Source organism: Lolium perenne, chromosome 4 (assembly GCF_019359855.2).
Source record: "Lolium perenne isolate Kyuss_39 chromosome 4, Kyuss_2.0, whole genome shotgun sequence".
Taxonomy (NCBI): domain Eukaryota; kingdom Viridiplantae; phylum Streptophyta; class Magnoliopsida; order Poales; family Poaceae; genus Lolium; species Lolium perenne.
The window spans coordinates 129725089-129739971 of NC_067247.2; the positions used below are offsets into that span (position 1 = coordinate 129725089).

A 14883-nucleotide genomic window follows, 5' to 3' on the forward strand; every position below is an offset into this window, starting at 1 on the left:
ATATATCTACCAGCAGCACTTGGTTTTGCTTCAAGATCATTTGTGGTTTTTGAAATAAAAATCATGGAATAGCTCTCTGGTCAGATTTTGATTTGTAAATAAAACCAAAACCATGAAGCTTCTGCATGTCATACTAGTGCCAAAACAAAGGTATTAACTTATACTTTACACCAAAGTTAACCTCATGCAGAAAGGGTTTAAAAAACTTACACAATAATTAAAATACACAATCAGATACATTTTAGGTTTCTATTTATCAGCACAGAATCACCACACTAAATCACATGCATGTAATTATTTGTGGTAGAGATTTCATTCACGGGCACACAGAAATTTGAATCATCAAATTTGAATCATTTATGAATTTATAACATTTAGAAACCTACAGATCTATTTACTGGAGGGAATTTGAAGTTTAAAATCCTAAACCTAAATGGGCCGGAAGTGCAGGGACGGCCCAGTTGGGCTCGCTGGCTAGCCCAGCCTGGGTGCGGAGATGCGGGAGCCGCCGTTTTAAACGGCTCCGACGTGGCTGCCACGCGGGCGCGCGGGCCCTACGGCCAGGACGCATGCATGCGTTGGATGAAAATCCAACGATTAACGGGGCCCGTCCAGCTCGGGACGCGGACGCCCAGCGACGGAACCCTAGCTACCTGGGAGGAGCAGCAGCTCACCTGACGGGCTCGGGGAGGCTAGGGGATGGCTCGGAGATGGTGTAGGGCCGGAGGAGGACGTGAACAATGCAATAGAGGCTCCACTTCCGACGGCTGTGGCCTCCTGTGACGGTGCGACCGTGCTCGCCGGCGACAGCAACGGAATGACGCCGGGCCTGCATGGCATTAAGGAGCAAACCAAAAGGCTTCTCAGATCGAGCACTTCAACGTGCACAATATGGAACAGAGAGGAGAGGAAAAAGGAGTAGAGGTGCGACAGCGACAGCAACCTCCACCAACGGTTACGGCGGCGAGGTGGTGCGCACGGAAGGGAAGGGCGGAGCCCCTCTCCGCTCAGGAGGGAGGGTGGAGTGATGGAAGTGGGTTCTGGTGGCGAAGTGGTTGGAGGGGAGGAATCCTGCGCCGTTTTATACCGCGCCGGGCGGTGCACGGTGGACACGGTGTGGCTAGGCGGTTCACGGTGGGCGGCAGCGCGGGATAGGTCGAGCTGGGCGGCGTGGAGACGTGTCTGAGCCCTGGAGATGGTGTTTGGAGTGGAGCTGGCGTCGGCGTGCAGCTCAGCGGCCAGGAGAAGGAGCGGTCACATCGGCCCGTGAGGTGCTCGACGAATTGCTGGCAGCGAGCGGGCAGCGTGCGGCGCCAGGAGGAGGTGAGCAGCGGCAGTCCACCCGTGGATGAGCTAGCTCTCTCCACCTTGTCCAGATGCACGCGTCGACAAGCACCGGTGAGGGCCGTGGGGTTGCTCAGGTGGACATGCCCCGGGGTGACGCGCGCGACGCCCATTGGGGGTCTGCGGGAGGGTTTGGCTTTGAGGAGGCGCCCGGGGCGTGCAAAGGGGAGAGGGAGAGATGCAGTGGCGCTGAAGACTGCTGGGTTTGTGTGCTTGAGCAGCAGAGGAGAGAGAGGGACGGGATGTCTCTCGTGCGGGCTGTCCAAAACGAGGGATGCGACGGTAGAGCCTCTAGCTTGGATATGGGAGGGACAGGAGGGAGGGATAGGTGTGCTAAAGCTCAGGGCTTTGGCTGCTTCTGTTTGGAAAGAGTCTAGGAGTTGCAAGATCACCAACCAGCCCCGGCCGCTATCCTCTTTTCTCCATCTCTCTCTCTCACTTACACGTTGGAAATGCATGCAATCACATGTTTTCAGAAGTAAGGAGAGAGGGGTGCAGGCTTGGATTCATCTGGTCGAGTGGAGGCTAGCACCCTGGCTGCATGTGACTTCCATGCCACGACCAACCTCCTCTCTCTATATCCTCTCTCTATTTACCACGGCAAGAAATGGGTAATCACAAGTGTGCAAGATTAGAGAGAAGGAACGGCTGCATGGGAGGCAGGGATGTAGAGAGAAAAGGAGAAAATAAAGTAGAGAGATTTGTTAGTACATGGTCCAAGTGACCATTTCCCAATTTATGCCCAATCCAATATTTTGGCATGATCAACCTCTTTTAATTTTTCAAAACGATTTTTGGTTAAGTAGAGAGAAGGAAAGGAAATAAAACAAAAGGAGTAAAATGTGATCTAGAAAGATTCACTTATGTAATAGGGGAAGTTCAAGTCCTAGGGTTTTTAGTGAGGAAGGGAATTTTAATTTCACAAGCCAAGTAAAGAAAAAGTGACATAGTTTGTGTCATGAATGAATTTTAATTAAAACTAGAAATAATAAGGGGGTCACATGGAGATAGGGATCTTTGGGGTTTACACACTAATGTAATCACTTTCACAAGCACAAACATACACATTATACAATCAAGGGCAAGACCAACTATATGCATGCAAGGTTGGAAACAGAAAAAGTTTTTGTTGGCCCAAAAATTTGCTTTCCAAATTTTTAAATCAATGCAGAAAAGTTGGGTTGTTACAAACCTTCCCCCCTTAAAATGAATCTCGTCCTTGAGATTCGGTGGCTAAGAACTGAAGAGTGCTGGAAAGTCTTTCCGAATTTGATCCTCTCTTTCCCAAGTGGCTTCCTCCTCAGAGTGATTAGTCCACTGAACCTTACAGAATTTAATCTTCCTTCTTCGGGTGAGACAGATAGCTTCTACCAAAATCCGAAGGGGTACCTCACGGTAGGTCAAGTCGGTGTTGAGGTCGAGGGTGCGATAATCGATGTTCTTGAATGTCTCAGGCTTGTCAGGCACTTGGAGGCATCGTCGAAGTAGAGAGATATGGAACACATCGTGGAAATCTGCTAATTCAGCAGGCAGTTCCAGTTGATAGGATACTTCACCTCGACGAGCGAGGACCTTGAAGGGCCCAATATATCTAGGGGCAAGCTTCCCTTTGACGTGAAATCTCTGTATTCCCTTGAGTGGAGTGACGCGAAGATAAGCATGATCTCCAACCTTGAAGGTCAACCCACGTCGTTTGGAATCAACATAACTCTTCTGGCGGGATTGAGCGCCCTTGAGGCGATCGCGGATCAGTTGAACTTGTTCTTCAGCTTCGCGAAGATGGTCAGGTCCAAAAAATTTACTATTTCTGGTCTCGGACCAGTTGAGAGGGGTTCGGCAACGACGACCATATAGGGCTTCAAAGGGGGCCATCTGCAGACTGGCTTGGTAGCTATTGTTGTAAGAGAATTCCGCGAAGGGTAGACAATCTTCCCATTTTGCTCCATAGGCGAGGACACAAGCACGAAGCATATCTTCAAGAATCTGATTTACTCTTTCATCTCGCCACCGGTCTGCGGGTGATAAGCGGTGCTGAAGGCGAGCTTGGTACCGAAAGCTTCATGCAGGCTCTTCCAGAATCTCGAGGTAAATTGGGTACCACGGTCAGATACGATCCACTTAGGAACGCCGCGGAGACTCACAATTCGGGACACATATAGGTCAGCTAGCTTGGTACCATTATAGGTGGTCTTCACCGGGATGAAATGAGCAACCTTGGTAAGTCGGTCAACGATAACCTAGATGGAGTCGTGACCGCGCTGAGATTTAGGAAATCCTGTAATGAAATCCATTCCGACTTCTTCCCATTTCCATTCGGGGATCTTGAGGGGTTGGAGTAGTCCCGATAGTCGTTGATGCTCAGCCTTCACTTTCTGGCACACGTCGGAACGAGCAATGAAAAACGCTATCTCGCGCTTCATACCGTGCCACCAAAATTGTTTCTTCGGGTCTTGATACATCTTGGTTCCTCCGGGGTGGATTGATTAGGGGGTGTCGTGAGCTTCCTTCATGATGAGTTGCTTCAAGTCTTCGATATTGGGTACACAGAGGTGTCTTTTGTACCACAAAACTCCGTTGGCATCAATGGTGAAGCCAGAAACTTCTTCCCTATCCATCCTACGCTTGATTCCTTCAATACTTTCATGCCCCACCTGAGCTTCTTTGATCTGATCAAACAAGGTAGGCTGCAGCTCAAGGTTTGCCAGGAAACCGTGGCTAACCAACTCGAGGCCGAACTCCTCAAGTTCTTCATACAGCCAGGGTTGAGCAATCTTGATCAGGGCGTTCAGCGAACACGGCTCTCGACTAAGGGCATCAGCTACAACGTTGGATTTACCGGGGTGATAATGAATGCCGAGGTCGTAATCCTTGATGAGCTCCATCCATCTGCTTTGCCTCATGTTCAGCTCCCGCTGAGTGAAAATATACTTCAGACTTTTGTGATCAGTGTAGATCTCGCAGCGATTCCAAACTAAATAATGACGCCAGGTCTTCAGGGCATGAACCACCGCAGCGAGCTCTAAGTCATGCGTGGGGTAATTCATCTCGTGCGGTCGAAGTTGCCTTGACAGATAGGCTATCACCTTTCCTTCTTGCATCAGCACACTTCCCAAACCAAGTTTAGATGCATCGCAGTATACATCAAAATCCTTGGTGATATCAGGCATGGTCAAGACGGGGGCTGTGACTAATCTCTTCTTGAGTTCCTGAAAACTGGCCTCACATTTATCGGTCCACTCGAACTTCTTATCCTTCTTCAACAGCTGCGTTAAGGGTCTCGCAATGCTGGAGAATCCCTCAACGAACTTGCGGTAATAACCCGCCAATCCTAGAAAGGCGCGGACTTCAGTCTGATTGGTAGGGTCTTTCTTCTACGTGATGGACTGAATTTTGGATGGGTCGACTGACACTCCTCCGGCAGAAATGACATGACCAAGGAATCCTACTTCTTTCAGCCAGAATTCACATTTACTAAACTTGGCGTAAAGCTGATGGTCTCGGAGAGTTCCCAAAACAATCCGCAGATGTTCAGCATGCTCTTCTTCATTCTTGGAGTAGATCAGAATATCGTCGATGAAAACCACGACGAACTTGTCGAGGTAGTTCATGAACACCTTGTTCATGAGATTCATGAAATAGGCAGGGGCATTGGTCAGTCCGAAGGACATCACGGTATATTCAAAAAGTCCATACCGTGTGGTGAAGGCAGTTTTGGGAATATCTGACTCTCGAACCTTGAGTTGATGATAACCCATTCGGAGATCAATCTTGGAGAAAACTCGGGTGCCATTCATCTGGTCGAACAAATCTTCAATCTTTGGGAGGGGGTATTTTTTTTGATGGTGACATCATTCAGTTTTCGGTAATCCACGCACAGGTGGATAGTACCGTCCCGCTTATCCACAAAGATAACGGGAGATCCCCAGGGTGATGCGCTCGGGCGAATCAATCCTTTCCTCAACATGTCATCCAACTGCCTTTTCAACTCAACTAATTCTTGGGGGTTCATCCGGTAAGGGCGCTGGGCGATGGGGGCAGTTCCGGGGACTAGCTCGATGATAAACTCGATATCCCGATCAGGGGGCATACCGGGTAATTCATCTGGGAAAACTTTAGGATACTCACAAGCAACGGGTACTTCATGCAGGGCTGGACTGGTGACACTCTTCTTGCATAAGGCCTTCGATGATGGCATGGTGGCTATATGTTCAATTATCTCGCCGTCTTCAGTAGTCATGGTTATGGCTCGGCGAGCACAGTCGATATGACCCTTATACTGGACCATCCAATCCATGCCAAGAATAACTTCCAGACCTTGCTCACCCAATACTATCAGATTGGCGTGAAAACGCTTCCCCTGAATATCTGTAGGAACATCCTTGCAGGATAGATCCGTTTTGGTGGAGGTTCCCGGAATTTGAACTAGCATAGGCCGTCTCATGATGGTAGGCCTTAAGCCACTCTTTCTAGCGAACGGCTTAGTAACAAACGAATGCGATGCTCCGGAATCAAACAAGACGATGGAGGGTACTGAGTTGATGGGAAACGTACCCAGAACGATATCCGGAGCTTCCTGAGCTTCTTCAGCGTTGATGTGGTTGAGGTGTCCCCTAGCTGGTCCAGCTGGTTTCTTCTGGTTCTGGTTCCTTCCGGCGGCAGTACGGGCTTGACCCTGATTTGGCTTGGGCGCATTGGTGCCCTGAGCAGTGTTCATCTTGTTGGGACACTCCTTGGAGAAATGACCCGGCTGTCCGCAGGTGTAGCATCCATTGGTGGAGGGGCAGACAATGTTGTTCTGGCAGTTATAGTTGGGATTGTAGTTGCTTCCTCCAGAACGCTGAGGGTTGAAGTTGCGGTTGGGGTTGTTGGGGCGAGGTGCAGGGGGTGGTGTCCTCTGTGGCTGGGGCGCTGGTCTGGGTGGAGGGAAACTACGGGGTCGCTGAGTGCTGGAGCTGCCTTGCTGCAGCATCGCCTTGCGCTTGCGGTTCTCAAACGCATTCTTGCGCTTGCTCTCAACCATGATAGAGGCATCTACCAGCGACTCAAGGTCTGGGTATGGAACAGCCACCAAGATACTCTGCATCTCGTCATGCAGACCATTCAGAAAGCGGTCCTTCTTCTTCTCTTCAGTGTCGGTGTCTTCTGGAGCATACCTGGACAGTGTGGTGAACTTGTCCATGTATTCCACAACAGACATGCTTCCTTGCCTCAGATTCATGAACTTGTCCTTCATGAGCTTGATCAGTCCAGATGGAATGTGGGTCTTGCGGAACTTGGCCTTGAATTCTTCCCAGTTGATGACGTGTCCTTCAGCTTGAATAGCCTTGACATTCTCCCATCAAGCGCGTGCAGGTCCAGAAAGAAAGTGAGTGGCGAACAACACCTTCTCATCATCGCCGACTCCGGCGACCTCCAGGTTGTTCTCAATGGTGCGAAGCCAATCATCGGTGTCGAGAGGTTCAGTGCACTTGGCGAAAATAGGAGGGTTAGTGCTCTGGAAATCCTTCAGCTTAGAGCGATGGTCTCCATTTCCATTCCCGCCATTATTGTTGTTGGCGTTACCAGTAGCAAGTTGAGCGAGGTGCTGAAGGGTAGCAAGGTTAGCTTGGCGCTCTGCACGGGCTGCCTCACGGTCTTCCATCATAAGGCGCAGAAGTTGCGCCATGGTTGGGTCTGGAGGTGGAGGGGGGTTTTGGTCGGACCCGCTGGCGTTTCCACTACGGTTTTCAACCATCCTGGAGAGATGTGGATCAGATATTAATGGGGAAACAAGGAGATGGGCAGCCACTTAAAAGGGGAGGGCTTGTTAAAAATGCAACTTTGAAAACGGAAACTTGAAAATGCAAAGTAGGCAAACGATAGCATAACATAGTAGGGTGCCGAAGGCACAACATAGTCATACAACATCACAACATAAGTCTCATACATCACAACCAAAATGGATGGTTTAACAGAACCATCATCATAAGTCTACTCGCATCGCACGGGGGCCTATCTCATCGCCCTACGATAAGGTGGTGCGAGTCTGGGGGTAGGACTCTAGAAGTCGTCAAGGTCCACGATAGGACCCTCAGGTGCAGGCGGGGCGCCCTCGTCAAAGGGTGGCTCCTCGGGGTCCTCCTCGGGGTCCTCCACGGGCATCAGTGGCTCAGGCTCCTCATCTTCATCGTTGATGAAGGCCTCATCCTCAGTATCAGGTTCCATATCGAAGTCCTCCTCCTCGTAGTCGTCGTCGTCGCTGAGAAGGGCCTCGTTCTCCTTGCGGAGATCCTCACCGTCGTCCTCAAGCTCCTCAATAGTGGCCTCCATCTGAACAGTCAGAGCCTCCAGCGAAGCCACCTTTGCCTTCAGGCGTGAAGCCTTCCGGCGTGCAGCAAGTCTCTTCTTGCGCTCACTGGCCAATTCGGCCTGTGCAGCAGCAAGCTGGGCGCGAAGTGTCACGATCTCATCCTCCTGCAGATCACACCTCTCTCGGGCGCGGTCCTGCTGAGTCTGAGTGTGGTGCAGCAGGTACTCCAAATGGTGTAGCTGGTGAGCGGTGTCGGGGTGCGGGGAGCCGGCCACGGGCTAACCCGCGCCGTCGCGCAGCCCCAGGTACTGGTAGCCAGTGTCGGCGATAGCCTCCGGGTGAAGGAGAGCAAGGCGGGCAAGTGCCTCCTCGAAGACTCGGATCATCCCGTCGAGCCGCGTGCACTCCATCACGTCGACAGTGAACTCCTCAGAAACGGGGGCAACCTCGCCCCCCCTGACGACGCAGGTGACCAGCCAGGCCATCTCCGAGTCCTCCGGCCTCTCGGTACGGACGCCCTTCACCTCGGGCGCCGGACGCCCACACCGAAAAGCCAGGTCGGCCAGGGCCCGCTCGAAGAAGTAGAGGGGCGGCCTCACCCCGACCTGGTGAAAGTGGGAGTACTCGATCGGCATCTACACAAATTTTAAGGTAGATTAAGTTAGTGACCACAGTGTGCAAAATTTTAAGCATAGTAAAACTTTAATGCAAGTAGAGTTTTTGAAAATAGAAGGAGATAAGGGACTTAAGCATTTTCAGCATTTAGTCAACCTCTTTGTTTTAAGAAAATAGTTTTAGGTCTGATCTAACGCCCATGCTAACTAAGGTCTCCTACAGTCAGGATGGCTCTGATACCAGCTCTGTGGGGCCCCGGACTTACCAGTCCAGAACTCCTGTTATGCATACAATTTCATGATCCCAAGATCATTCCATCGTGAATACATAACCGAACTAATACCAGATTTACATCATCCATTACAGTACCGAAATAACATTAATACGGAAGTCTTACATCATAGGCCATCAAGGCCAAAGTTCAACAAACAGCAGCGGAATTTATTTGACTCCAAACAGCGGTGGAACCCAAGTCAGGCCTTTACCGTACAGGCGGCTGACTGGGAGAGCGTCCTAGTTCGCGTCTTCGGTGTCGTACTCTTCTTCTTCGTAGTACTCCTCTTCAAAGTCTGGCCAAGTAAATAGCCAGGACAACAATGCCAATGAGTACGTTTGAATGTACTCGCAAACCACCTTAGAGAGAAGTAAAGGATATGCAATATCGCAGTAGCAAGGAACAGGCACTAAACTAGGGCGACAAGGAGCGAGAGGTGGTTCCTCTCGAGAGTATGACATCTTCAAATTGTTGTTGAAAAACTTTTCTGTAAACCATTTTATTTGCAGACTAATAGGTAAGGGTGACCCGATTTCTTTCCCGGCCATCTCATATGGCCAACACAAAACATTTCAGCTTTCCACCGTACCTCCCAGGTACACTTTCCACCAGTCCCACTGGCATCACTTTCCCAAAGCAATATTTGAGAAAACACTTTTGTAAAACAAAAACTCTTCAGGCTAAGCAACAGCCTTCCCGACCGTCCATAACCGCGGACACAGCTATTCGAATAGTTTTCACTCTGCAGAGGTTGTACACTTTCCCCACAAGATCCGATAAATCCGCCGGGATCATCCCTGGTTCACCAAGCGTCAAAACGCGAGGCTCGGATAACCGATCATAGTTTTTTGCTTGCTCGCCATAGCCTAAGACATGCCGCCTAGAGTTGTACCTCCCAACACCAGAGTCCGAGGGGTCGTTTACCCAGGAGTAGCAAATTCCCCGACCAGCTCGACCCTCCGGAATGCCGCGACGAACTGCGGGGCATTATTCAATGGGAGCTCATAGGTTGTACCCCTGCCATCTGTCCGAGACGGAAAGGCGTTCCCAGTTTGTCGGGAAGGCCACGGTCGATAGGTGTCCATGCTCAGACTACCCCTTACATTTGCAGGACCCAAACTAAGGCGAGACAAACTACTACGCTACGCCCCGTGCCCACTTTGGGGTAATGTGGTTGCACTGTCTTTCAGTCCGGGTGAGTACTTAGGCGCTAAAGTTTTCGAAAATATTTTCTTTCCACCACTTGCCTCCAGCAAATCTTCTTTTTAGAAACTTTTTCTTTTTTATAAACCACACTTGGGCAGGGCTACCCCATTCCAAGGTTTTCGAAAAGCTCATTTTCAGGAAAACATTTTTATAACCATTTTTCCAGGGCTCCCAACCTATAGTCCAATTCTTCTTCAAAAAAATGGCGACAAGGATGACAAGGTGATAAGAACCATATCACAAATAGAGGTGTGATCAGTAGGTACCAATGAGGGCTGCACCCTAAGGGTGGATTAATAAAACTCCGGGTGGCGTTATCCACCGACATAATAAATAAAAGATATGCACTTTATAAAGCCTGCAATAATGCAAGAGCAAGATATATAGGATCAGAGATGCATCAAGAGGTGGCTTGCCTTGATCAGCAAAGTGCCCCTGGTCTTCCTCTTCAATCCCTCCGAAGTCCCCTCCTCCTTCGTTTCTGGCGGTGTTCGAATCTAGCGTCGCAAAAAGAAAACAACAAGCCATACCAACTCAACAAACCACACCAGAATAACTCACACAAAAATTTGGGAAAAATACAGTATGTAAAGGGTTACTAATGCAAGCTACTGAAAGTTGTTTCATCCATTTATGATTTTTAAAACAAAAGATATGATTTTTGCAATTCCAGAATTGACTTAGGAACCATTTAAATTGTCTAAATATTTCTGTATGTCATAAAAATGAATGCAGCATACCTACTGAAATCTAACAAAATGTATAACACACTTGCACAAGAATCACTTTCAAATAATTTTTTAAATAATTTAGACAATTTAAATGAGACAGAAACCAGAGCACACAATTAGCTAGCCACACCAGTATCAGAGCATCACCAACCAAAACCAAGCATACTCCTGGATAGGTGATACTAAATGTGAACTAACCCCACTGGTTTGGTATTTTTCTGATTTGTAAATGATTTTATAAAAATCAAATACTGAAAAGATATACTGTTTTAGTAATTAAATTCTTGGAATTAAAATATAACTCTTAAAAATATTTCCTTTGGCACAAAATTACCCTATATATATATCTACCAGCAGCACTTGGTTTTGCTTCAAGATCATTGGTGGTTTTTGAAATAAAAATCATGGAATAGCTCTCTGGTCAGATTTTGATTTGTAAATAAAACCAAAACCATGAAGCTTCTGCATGTCATACTAGTGCCAAAACAAAGGTATTAACTTATACTTTACACCAAAGTTAACCTCATGCAGAAAGGGTTTATAAAACTTACACAATAATTAAAATACACAATCAGATACATTTTAGGTTTCTATTTATCAGCACAGAATCACCACACTAAATCACATGCATGTAATTATTTGTGGTAGAGATTTCATTCACGGGCACACAGAAATTTGAATCATCAAATTTGAATCATTTATGAATTTATAACATTTAGAAACCTACAGATCTATTTACTGGAGGGAATTTGAAGTTTAAAATCCTAAACCTAAATGGGCCGGAAGTGCAGGGACGGCCCAGTTGGGCTCGCTGGCTAGCCCAGCATGGGTGCGGAGATGCGGGAGCCGCCGTTTTAAACGGCTCCGACGTGGCTGCCACGCGGGCGCGCGGGCCCTGCGGCCAGGACGCATGCATGTGTTGGATGAAAATCCAACGATGCACGGGGCCTTCGTCCAGCTCGGGACGCGGACGCCCAGCGACGGAACCCTAGCTACCTGGGAGGAGCAGCAGCTCACCTGACGGGCTCGGGGAGGCTAGGGGATGGCTCGGAGATGGTGTAGGGCCGGAGGAGGACGTGAACGATGCAATAGAGGCTCCACTTCCGACGGCTGTGGCCTCCTGTGACGGTGCGACCGTGCTCGCCGGCGACAGCAACGGAATGACGCCGGGCCTGCATGGCATTAAGGAGCAAACCAAAAGGCTTCTCAGATCGAGCACTTCAACGTGCATAATATGGAATAGAGAGGAGAGGAAAAAGGAGTAGAGGTGCGACAGCGACAGCAACCTCCACCAACGGTTACGGCGGCGAGGTGGTGCGCACGGCAGGGAAGGGCGGAGCCCCTCTCCGCTCAGGAGGGAGGGTGGAGTGATGGAAGTGGGTTCTGGTGGCGAAGTGGTTGGAGGGGAGGAATCCTGCGCCGTTTTATACCGCGCCGGGCGGTGCACGGTGGACACGGTGTGGCGAGGCGGTTCACGGTGGGCGGCAGCGCGGGATAGGTCGAGCTGGGCGGCGTGGAGACGTGTCTGAGCCCTGGAGATGGTGTTTGAAGTGGAGCTGGCGTCGGCGTGCAGCTCAGCGGCCAGGAGAAGGAGCGGTCACGTCGGCCCGTGAGGTGCTCGACGAATTGCTGGCAGCGAGCGGGCAGCGTGCGGCGCCAGGAGGAGGTGAGCAGCGGCAGTCCACCCGTGGATGAGCTAGCTCTCTCCACCTTGTCCAGATGCACACGTCGACAAGCACCGGTGAGGGCCGTGGGGTTGCTCAGGTGGACATGCCCCGGGGTGACGCGTGCGACGCCCATTGGGGGTCTGCGGTAGGGTTTGGCTTCGAGGGGGTGCCCGGGGCGTGCAAAGGGGAGAGGGAGAGATGCAGTGGCGCTGAAGACTGCTGGGTTTGTGTGCTTGAGCAGCAGAGCAGAGAGAGGGACGGGATGTCTCCCGTGCGGGCTGTCCAAAACGAGGGATGCGACGGTAGAGCCTCTAGCTTGGATATGGGAGGGACAGGAGGGAGGGATAGGTGTGCTAAAGCTCAGGGCTTTGGCTGCTTCTGTTTGGAAAGAGTCTAGGAGTTGCAAGATCACCAACCAGCCCCGGCCACTATCCTCTTTTCTCCATCTCTCTCTCTCACTTACACGTTGGAAAGGCATGCAATCACATGTTTTCAGAAGTAAGGAGAGCGGGGTGCAGGCTTGGATTCATCTGGTCGAGTGGAGGCTAGCACCCTGGCTGCATGTGACTTCCATGCCACGGCCAACCTCCTCTCTCTATATCCTCTCTCTATTTACCACAGCAAGAAATGGGTAATCACAAGTGTGCAAGATTAGAGAGAACGAACGGCTGCATGGGAGGCAGGGATGTAGAGAGAAAAGGAGAAAATAAAGTAGAGAGATTTGTTAGGACATGGTCCAAGTGACCATTTCCCAATTTATGCCCAATCCAATATTTTGGCATGATCAACCTCTTTTAATTTTTGGGTAAACAAGGATAGTAAGGAGATGAGGTCAATAACACTAGGCTAAGAAATTTTTCAAAACGATTTTTGGTTAAGTAGAGAGAAGGAAAGGAAATAAAACAAAAGGAGTAAAATGTGATCTAGAAAGATTCACTTATGTAATAGGGGAAGTTCAAGTCCTAGGGTTTTTAGTGAGGAAGGGAATTTTAATTTCACAAGCCAAGTAAAGAAAAAGTGACATAGTTTGTGTCATGAATGAATTTTAATTAAAACTAGAAATAATAAGGGGGTCACATGGAGATAGGGATCTTTGGGGTTTACACACTAATGTAATCACTTTCACAAGCACAAACATACACATTCTACAATCAAGGGCAAGACCAACTATATGCATGCAAGGTTGGAAACAGAAAAAGTTTTTGTTGGCCCAAAAATTTGCTTTCCAAATTTTTAAATCAATGCAGAAAAGTTGGGTTGTTACAAGTGTCATCTCTAAATAAAAATAAAATAAATAGACACTCCTTCATGGTATGTGAATGTTGGAAGGCACCCGAGGATTCGGTTAGCCATGGCTTGAGAAAGCAAAGGTTGGAAGGAGTGTCACCCAAAAATAAAAATAAACTAAACTAAAGTACATGTGTAAACAAAAGAGAAGAGGGATGATCTACCTTGGTGGTAGAGATAACGTCCTTCATGGGAGCCGCTCTTTGAAAGTCTGTTTGGCAAGGGGGTTAGAGTGCCCACTACCATTCGTTGACAACAACAAACACCTCTCAAAACTTTACTTTTATGCTCTCTTTATGATTTAAAAACTTGAAAAGCTCTAGCACATGATTTTATCCCTGCTTCCCTCTGCGAAGGGCCTCTCTTTTACTTTTATGTTGAGTCATTTTACCTACTTCTTTCTATCTTAGAAGCAAAAACTTGTGTTAACTGTGCATTGATTCCTACATACTTGCTTATTTGCATTCATCATATTACTTTGTGTTGACAATTATCCATGAGATATACATGTTGAAGTTGAAAGCAACCGCTGAAACTTATATCTTCCTTTGTGTTGCTTAAAAACTTTCTACTAAGAATCTATTGCTTTATGAGTTAACTCCTATGCAAGACTTATTGATGCTTGTCTTGAAAGTACTATTCATGAAATGTCTTTGTTATATGATTCAGTTGTTTAATCATTGTCTTTACCATTGCTTCGAATCACTGCATTCATCTCATATGCTTACAATAGTATTGATCAAGATTATGATAGCATGTCACTTCAGAAATTATCCTTGTTATCGTTTACCTACTCGAGGGCGAGTAGGAACTAAGCTTGGGGATGCTTGATACGTCTCAAACGTATCTATAATTTCTTATGTTCCATGCTACTTTTATGATGATACTCACATGTTTTATACACACTTTACATCATTTATATGCATTTTCCGGCACTAACCTATTGACAAGATGCCGAAGAGCCAGTTGCTGTTTTCTGTTGTTTTTGGTTTCAGAAATCCTACAAAGGAAATATTCTCGGAATTGGACGAAATCAACGCCCAGGGTCTTATTTTTCCACGAAGCTTCCAGAAGACCGAAGGAGTTACGAAGTGGGGCCACGAGGCGCCGCCACGCTAGGGCCGCGCGGCCAGGGAGGGGCCCGCGCCGCCCTAGTGTGTGGGCCCCTCGTCATCCCTCCAACGCTGCCCTTCCGCCTACTTAAAGCCTTCGTCGTGAAAACCCCAGTACCGAGAGCCACGATACGGAAAACCTTCCAGAGACGCCACCGCCGCCAATCCCATCTCGGGGGATTCAGGAGATCGCCTCCGGCACCCTTCCGGAGAGGGGAATCATCTCCCGGAGGACTCTTCATCGCCATGATCGCCTCCGGATTTATGTGTGAGTAGTTCACCCCTGGAATATGGGTCCATAGCAGTAGCTAGATGGTTGTCTTCTCGTCATTGTGTCATCATGTTAGATCTTGTGAGC

At 48.6% G+C, this 14883-nt stretch overlaps 1 protein-coding gene across 1 annotated transcript; it reads right to left on the minus strand.

The window, feature by feature from the left end:
* Nucleotides 1-3827: 3827 nt before the first annotated feature.
* On the minus strand, nucleotides 3828-7009 carry LOC139839119 (uncharacterized). The gene is made up of 4 exons (XM_071829165.1): nucleotides 6728-7009; nucleotides 6498-6676; nucleotides 5434-6419; nucleotides 3828-4672 (listed from the first exon to the last, which is right to left on the minus strand). Exons 1-4 carry the CDS (start codon nucleotides 7007-7009, stop codon nucleotides 3828-3830), a joined length of 2292 nt encoding a protein of 763 aa, XP_071685266.1.
* Between the last annotated feature and the right edge of the window lie 7874 nt (nucleotides 7010-14883).